The 8,214-nt window shown below is 52.6% G+C and overlaps 1 protein-coding gene across 1 annotated transcript in view; it reads right to left on the reverse strand.

Annotated features, from left to right (window-relative positions):
• Window positions 1–1,607: 1,607 nt before the first annotated feature.
• Window positions 1,608–8,214, reverse strand: part of NOC2L (nucleolar complex associated 2 homolog (S. cerevisiae)) — a 50,396-nt gene continuing 43,789 nt past the window's right edge. The window contains exons 18-19 of the mRNA XM_010005255.1: window positions 3,709–3,852; window positions 1,608–1,753 (exon numbers count right to left, since the gene is read on the reverse strand). Coding sequence (XP_010003557.1) covers window positions 1,608–1,753; window positions 3,709–3,852 — 290 coding nt within the window. The remainder of the gene's footprint in view (window positions 1,754–3,708; window positions 3,853–8,214) is intronic.

The raw sequence follows: 8,214 nt of genomic DNA on the forward strand, positions 1-8,214 counted from the left end.
CAGGAATTAACTGTGCAGGGCTGATGCTGGGAGCAGAGGAGCAGCAGAATTGCCTTTACACACACCAGGTTGTTCCCACTTAGGTGGGTGAGAGGAGCCCACCAGCCAAGCTACAGTGCGCTGGGGTTTGGAGCTGCAATCAAGGCAGTGTTACTGTTACTGAGCTGTGGTTCTTCTGGCTCCATGAACACAGAACTTAAAAAGGAAAACGTGGGGTATTATTTAATAACTAAAAGCATCTTGTGCTCTTGTGATGTGCAGGTAGGATGCCTAGAGAGAAACATGTAGCAGTGCAGAAGGCAGAGGTGATCATGTCTCTAGGCAGGTTGGCCACCCCTGGTGCTGACAGACCCTCCTGACCACACTGAAGGGTGGCAGAGAAGAAGAAAGATCATATTTAGGCCTATCCCTCTTACCTCCTTGTCCCAGAATCCACATTGGCCAAGAACAGTGCTCCTGACAGGTACAGTTAATGGTCAAGAGTGTTCCTGTCAGGTACACCCTAAAAACACTTCTATCTTCTACCTCTCCCAGCAAACACCCTTGATTTCCAGTTTATTTTCCAAAGAAATGTTTCCTGACTGCCAGTCCTGTAAACTACCGGTGATCTCAAGACAGACCCAGTTGATCCCTTCCCAGCAGATCACACCCACCTGGAGCTACAAGCTGCCCTCCCACACAGCACCTCGAAGCCACCCCAGTGATGGCTTTGGGGGAAGAAGGCAAGGCTGACAGACCCAGATGGGGTCACCACCGGCAGCCAGGACTGGCCCTACAAAGAGGTGATTTGATGTCACATTTTAGGATAACAACAGGTCTGCCCCAACACACGGGCTCCAGACTTGTCCCTTCTTTTTTGCTAAGCAAATGTGTCCTGTGCAGATCCAACAGCCATCCCAGCAGGAAAGCAGGGATCCTACATTATCGGGTTTGCCTCTAATTATTCCTTCCTGCCTGCACAGCCTCCCACCTCCCCCCCACCCTCCCTGCCATATCCTGAGGCACTTACTTGAAGGTAACTTCTTCAGCCTCCCTACAGCCAGCTTGGTGGAACTGCCTGAGCTGCTGCTGGTGTTGCTGCTGAAGGTGCCTGGTTGCAGTGAGGATGCCCAGCTCTCACATTGTCCAATCCTTGAGAACTTCTTAGCAAAAGGGAGGGGTTGGTGAGGGCCCCAGAGCAAACATACAGGGTGGTTGGCTGAACAGACAGCAGGACCCTTAGACAAAGGAACGTGTCCTGCCCCTCAGCTGGCTCACTAAGGAGCCAACAGGCACTGAAACTGAACCCTGTGCTATTTAAAGCAGCAGATTTTTAATGAGGACTTTTTATTACCTGTGCTGAGCAGTTTTACTGGCTTTGACTTGACCACAATTTTACTGTTTACCAAAAAAAATTGTATTAAAAAAAAAAAAAAAAGGTGCATAAGTCCCAGTGTAACCTCTGCTGTGTCACTGAGAAGAGTCCTTGGTGGCACCTGGGGTGGCCTCCCACCCACCGTGCTCCCCAGCTCTTACCACCTCTGAGACCCAACTGCAAGTGCTGAGTGATCCAAGGTGCAGCACCATGGGAAGGGATCAGCCCTGCAGGGAAGGTGTCTGTGATGTGCTCAGTCCTCATCTGAGAAGGTCAAGTCCTCCACAACGTCCTCCTCCCCTTGGGCGAGCTGGTCCAGGTCAGCACGTGTCAGCCCACGGAGACAGGGCCTCTTCTTCTGTGACCCCTGGGAAAGCTGCGCGGCTTCCGGGCCTCCCTCTGCGGGTGGGAAGGGGGAGAGGTGTAAATCCTACTTTACTGGGAGAGAGAGTGAGGCAAGTCGAGGCAACTCGTTGCTAATTAATCCCAGACACTCGTTAATTTCTTGGCGCCGCTGCAGCCCCGCGGCAGCAGCAGGAGCTCTGCAGGGCACTGGGTGCAGAGCTGGTGCTGAAGCACTCGGGGTGGTAAGAGAGGAGCCCCCAACCCTCTGCTGTGCAAAAACACAAGGCAGAACTGGGGGGCAGGAGCCAGGCCCCACAGCCCCACTGCAGCTGCCAGGCTGGGCAGCAAGAGCTGCTGGTGAGGAGCTGCCCTGCAAGGTGCCCAGATGCAAAACTAGCCCCAAGCTCCCTTCTGGCTCCATGTATCTTAATGGTGGGGAGCACAAGTGTCCCCAGTCCCAGAGTCTTTCCCACCAGGTGTGGTTTGAGCACCCAGGCCTGCCTGTCCCCCCCTCTACACCAGGCACCAGGAGATTCTCGTGGCTCCTGCCCTCCTACAGTCCCAAGTGCAGGGAGCTGCTGTTACACCTGTAAGAAGAAAGTGTCAGAGCTCCTGCTCCCCCAGACACACACTGAGGTGCTTTTCCTCAGCTTGTCTGAGCACTTCAGGGGGCAGAGAGGGAAAACTCTCCTGCTTTTCACAGCATTGTCAGAACATGCACTAAATACCAACTAGTCTCAGTGCCCAGGTGTGCACACCGAGCCACAGCCACCTGCCACGCTCCATCAGGCTGGTTTTGCTCTCACTTGGATTCCTTCCCCCTTCCTGCTCACCAAACCAGTAAAGAAAGCCTGAACAGGAGCTTTTGTGGCTGTTCCCCACCATCCCCATCACCCCCAGTGGCACAATGAGGTGCAGAGGCTCAGCCCTGTCTGACAAAGGCCCAAGGAAGTGGCACAAAACCCAGCAGAGGAACCCGAGGGCAGCCAGAGCCCCTGGCAGGGGGTCCCAGCACCAGGAGTGAGCAGCTCTCTGGGGGCTGAGCGAGGGGCTCAACGGGGAGATACTCTCACCTCAGCTGCAGAGCTGCCCCTGGGGTCCCACACAGCTGGCAGCTCTCCCAGCAGCCAGGCAGGTGCTGTTTAGGAACAGCCTCTCCTGCTGACGCTCACCTCCCTTGCTTGCCCCTTGTTCTGTCTCTGGGCAGCAGCTACAAAGTGGTCCAAGTGCTCAGGACAAGCACAGGGCCAGGCCAGTGGCCCTAGCAGGGTCTGCACACACACTGGCAAACTGCTCTGGTGCAGAAACCCTAAACAAAGGACTTGGACAAGATTTCATAGAATCATAGAACCATTCAGGTTGGAAAAGCCCCTTGGGATCACCAAGTCAAACCATCATCCCTACTCTACAAAGATCTCCCCTAAACCATATCCACCAACACCACATCCAGACAACCCTTAAACACACCCAGGGATGGTGACTCCACCACCTGGGCAACCTGGTTTAGTGTCTTTATTTCCCATCAGTTCCACCCTGGCAGGAGCTGTGGAGCAGCAGCTAAAGGGTTACCCTGTGCAGCACCCCCACACCCCAGGCAGTGCTGAGCTGAGGAGTGAAGTGCTCCCTCCACAGCCCCATGCCTGTGTGACCTGTGGAGAGCCTTGCAGCAAGGTTTCTGTACCCTGGTGGGGTGGGCTGTACTTCAAGAGTTTGTTTGAGCCTCTCTGCAGGAGGCCCCTGAAAAAGAGATGAAAGGGACTGGTGGCTTGTTAGAGCAAGGCCTGCAAAGACCTTAACCCTTTCGCTGTCCTCACTATGAACTCAGAACTTGCCAGGCCTCCCTGCCCAGGGGGTGTATGTGTGTAAAAGCCCCTCCTGACACCCTGCAGCTCAGAGCAGCAGCAGAGCAAGAAGAGAGACAGTTCCTTTGTAGGGGAGCCCCCAGAACGCAAAAGAACCTTCAATTCTGTCAATAATCCCCTTCCCCGTTGCCCAGCTGCACTACTCACCCTCTGAGTCGCTGTCTTCTTCCAATTCTTCCTCATCCTCCTCGATTTCATACTTTCCTTCTTCATCATCATCATCATCCTCACCATACTCCTTGCTGCTGGCTTCTGAGCTGTCGTCCGACGCCCGCTTGGCTTTGCCTTTACCTGCAAGGATTTGTCCTATGTAAATGGCACCATAAAGAGCAGCACACACACAGGCAGGACATGCAAAGGGCCACCACCCCAACAGTCATACACAGACTGAAGGGGAAAACTTCTCCAAAAGCCACTTCCCTTTGCACCAGAGGCCCAGAGAAAGATGCGTTTCATTTCAGAGCCCAGGACACAGAGTCTCAGAAGTCACCTCAGAAGTCCACAGCAGCATTTCACTGCTAAATCCCAGGATTTGCTGCAACCTGGTATTTATGGAGCACCCAAGTGTCCATCATGAAGATACCAAACTGTCTGCCCTGCTCAGAGAGACATGGAAGCTAGGAGAGGAAGGTAGACAGAAAAACAAAATGAGAACAAATGGAACTACTGAACAGACATGAGAAAGGAGAAGAAATAAGTCACAAAGCTGAGACCAGAGAAGGGCTGGTTCCAGTGAGCAGCAGTGCCTGCATGTAGGCATCCTCCATGGCCCTATGTAAATGAAAGGGGTAAGCTCCCTGGTTTAGGGCATCCTTGTAAGCCTCTCTTAAGCTTTATTCCCTCTGTTTGTCACAACAGAAAGGTCTAAGAACAGACACTGCTGCAAATTCCCTCTGCAGGTAGCCAGCCAGGTCCAAAGGAGCTGGGGAGGAAGAATTAAGAAACTCTGGGTGCTTGGCCTGTGGGAAAATCATCAGCCTTTGAGCCTCTGGAACTAGACTTCTTTTACTGATGTGCAATTCATTTGAGTGGAAGAGTGCTTCTCCCCTGCCTCTCCTCCAGACACCATGAGACACCAGGCATTTAAATGACAGGATACAAATTCAGTATGGAGGGATCAGAAGAACCAGCTGCTTCTTGCCCCCTTGCAGCCACCACCCCTGAGCTAAGCCCACCCCTGAGCTGCAGGCTGCCTCCTGTGCTTACAGAACTGCTGCAGCAGCCAGTTACTCACACTCCGGTCTCTGCTTGGGAACTGCCTGTACATCTTTTGCATGTTGTGATTCTTGGGCCCCACGGTGGCATCTCATTCTTGCCCCATCCTCCCTGCTCAGCAGCTGCCCTGTGTTACTCACTGAACTGGATACAGAGCCATTAATAAGGTGGCTGCTGCATTCCCAGCTCCCTGCCATGGCCCAGCTCCCTCTGCTTGCACCCCCATCTGTCAGCCCTGCCAGCTCACAGCCTCTGCCACAGCCCCCAGGGATGGGAAGCTACCTCTGATGGAGGGAGCTCCCTGGGGCACCTGCTCTGCAGGAGATGGATGGCAGGGCTGCTCACACCATGGCTTAGTGATGGGCACCTGAGCAGCTCAGGAGAGGGCTGACGAGGGGCATGTGCTCACCCATCAACCAGCACCAGCAAAAGCAACAATAGATCTGGCCACCAGCTCATCTGAGAGGATGCAGGGAAACCAGTCATGGGCAGGAACTGGGTATCAGGCCCTCAGGTTGCTCCTTTGTGCCACTAAGAGGAATTTACTGACCTTTTCCAGCCTCCTGCTCCCCTCCAATAAGCTCAGTCCCTCCCTACAACGTACTGAGGCAGAACTCAAGCTTCCATCTCCTGAGGCAGGAGTGGGTCAGCAAGACTTAGAGGACAATGCCCAGGGTGCCCTGGTTAACCAGTGCTTCTCCCCTCTTCCTCCTCCTTCTGTCTCTAGTTTCCCAAGCTGTCAGCCCCCACCAGGAATTTTGCCATGAGAAGGACCACGATTACTCTGCTAGGAAATGAAAACATCTGACCTCTCCTTCCACAGCCCTGGCCCCCACCACTCTGGCATTAAATTGATGTAATATGATTATGTGAGGGGAAAAATGAAGGAACTTGTTTGAGTTCATTAGAGGCCCAACCAACACCTCATGTGGACAGATCCCTCCTTCCAGCCAGGCTCAGCAGAGGCCACAGCCATCCTCCCTTCTCGCCTTTAATTGCCTCATGAGGAGCCAGCCCAGCACCTCTTGCTAAGCCATTAATAATTTCCAGGAGCAGCTCTTTCCTCCCAGAGATCTGTCAGCTGGTAAATGAGAGAAACACATGAACTTCCCCACCCCCACCAGCAATACACAGTCTGATCAAATCCACCCTCTTTCCTCCCCATCTTCTGGCTTTTCCCACCCTTGCCTGCTCAGGGGTTCCTGAAATGTGTAAATGTGTTTCTCTCTCCTCTTCAGACCTTGTAGAGACCCAAGCAAGGGACCCTCTCTCCTGCCACCAAATGCTCTCTCCATTCCAGAGGGCAGCTTGTCTTGATGTGATGGAGTTCCCCACCTTTCCTGCCCCCTCAGTGTGCAACCCTGCTGAAATGAGCAGGCAGCTCCAGCTCTGCCTGCACAAGGTAGGAGGAATCTCCTCTTAGATCCACAAGATCAAAAAAACAATGGCAAGTTCATCACTCTCCTTTCTTTTCCTGGGCAGGCATGACTGCTGCACCAACAAGACCCTGCTTGCAACTCCTCCCCTGGTGTGGCTGCACCACAGCCAAGCAGAGACCAAAACAACCAGGAACAGCCACCAGGGACCACCAGGCTGGGACCCTGGCACCTGGGCTCAAATTCCTGCCCCAAACCCCACTCCAACTGTCTTAAGACATCCCTCCCTTTCCTGCCTAAAACTTCCATGCAGACTCTCTGAGCAGGGACTGCTCCTGCCCAGCACCCTCCCACCAATCATCCGACTAATGGCAAACTGGGAGAACAGGGAGCTCCCCTGTTTGTTTGGGAAAATTGTGCCCTTCACTCCCTGCCTGGAATTGGAAGGAGCTCTTCAGAAGTTTGCCCTGCTCTGAGAGATACAAAGAGGTGAGTTACTGAGCAAGATGTTCTGGCTAGCAATGGTTAACCCAAGAACTCTAGCTGCTCTCCAGACCTACCAGATCTTCCAGAGAGATCAAAGACAGTGTGAACTGAAATCAGCATTTCACTGATTCAATCCTTATTTTAAAGAAAAAGAAAAGGTATGGGGGGGCTTTAAGGAGCAGCTAAATCACAGCAAACGGATGATTTCCTGGCTTTTAGCAGGCAATTTTCCACTCTTGTGAATTTTGTCTGGGATTTGACAGGCCAAAACAACTACTGATGGGAACAAGAACGTCCTGTCAACACAGGAACGGTTCTGCCAAGCCCAGTGCTGGGGTTGGGGAGAGTTGGGAGCCATTTTCACTCCTCCAGCATCCCACCAGAAAGCCACAATCATGCTGCACCAGCAGCAGGCTCTAAAATCCAGACTTATATGTAGTAATCATCAGGAGGAGTTTTCCAGACCAGAGCAACCATCCTGACAGATTTAACTAAGGGGTTGCGTAAGAAGATAAGTTACAGCAAGAAACCAACTATCTAGCTAGGACTTTTCTGGCAGGGAATCCCTTCCTTTCCAGAAGTCCTTCCCCTCCTCCCCCGTCACTGCAGAGACCAACATACCCCCAGTACTCTGGAACTGGTTCTTTCCCCTAAGAACTCTGAACAGTTCTGGGTGCTGCTGCCAAGCCTTGCTGATGAGGAGAGCAGGGACATCTCTGGGATGGTTTACCCTTCCAGTGAGCTTCCTAAACCCTACATCAGCCTTGGCATTCCCAAACTATGCCCTTGCTTCCATTCCCAGAGCAGGGAGGGTGTAGCCCACCAGCTTCATCTCCTCCTGCCCATGTCTGTAAATAAGTGTGTCAGTTGTGTCAGAAGGGCTGATCTGCTCCCTCTCTCCAGAAAACACCCTACAAGGAACAAAGGCTATGGAGAGGCAGCTGACCTAGAAATGCTGGAAGGCAAGACCCCATTTTTGGCCCTTGAGTGCTGAGGGACACTGAGTGACCAGATACAGCAGCTGTGGGACTGACACACGCAGAGCAGGGAGAGCCTTTGATACCACAAGGACCTGAGTCCTTATTTGCACTCTCTTCAGAATATCCACCAGTCCACGAAACCTCCCAAGCCAGTTCCTGGGCAGCACTGGAAGGTTCCCAGGTTCCCCTGACTCCCAACAACCTGCCTTCTGACCTGCATTTATGATTGTAGATAATGGCATTGAGGTGGCCTTTGTAGAAGCCACCAGGATGCTTCCAAGGAACTGACTCACATGGCAGGCAGGACAACCCCAGATCTCCAGGATATACCTCAGCAAATCATCTGGATGTCACACAGATCTTTCAGTGCCTTGGTCAGTCACTTTTGCTCTCCTACCCACAAAAATCCACTGACTTCAACCTCAAGCCATCAAACAAGCGTTTTCCAAGAGTTTTTCTTCTTCCTGTCTTACAGATGCCTGTGAGTGAGACAATACTCAGAGGTTCTGTGGTCTCAAGATCTAGCCTCATGCCTTGCAATGTGCACAACAAACTTCATCAAATTAAACCTCCAAGCAAGAGAACTCTGCATTCCT

Source organism: Chaetura pelagica, unplaced genomic scaffold, assembly GCF_000747805.2.
Source record: "Chaetura pelagica isolate M959 unplaced genomic scaffold, ChaPel_1.0 scaffold159, whole genome shotgun sequence".
Classification (NCBI taxonomy): domain Eukaryota; kingdom Metazoa; phylum Chordata; class Aves; order Apodiformes; family Apodidae; genus Chaetura; species Chaetura pelagica.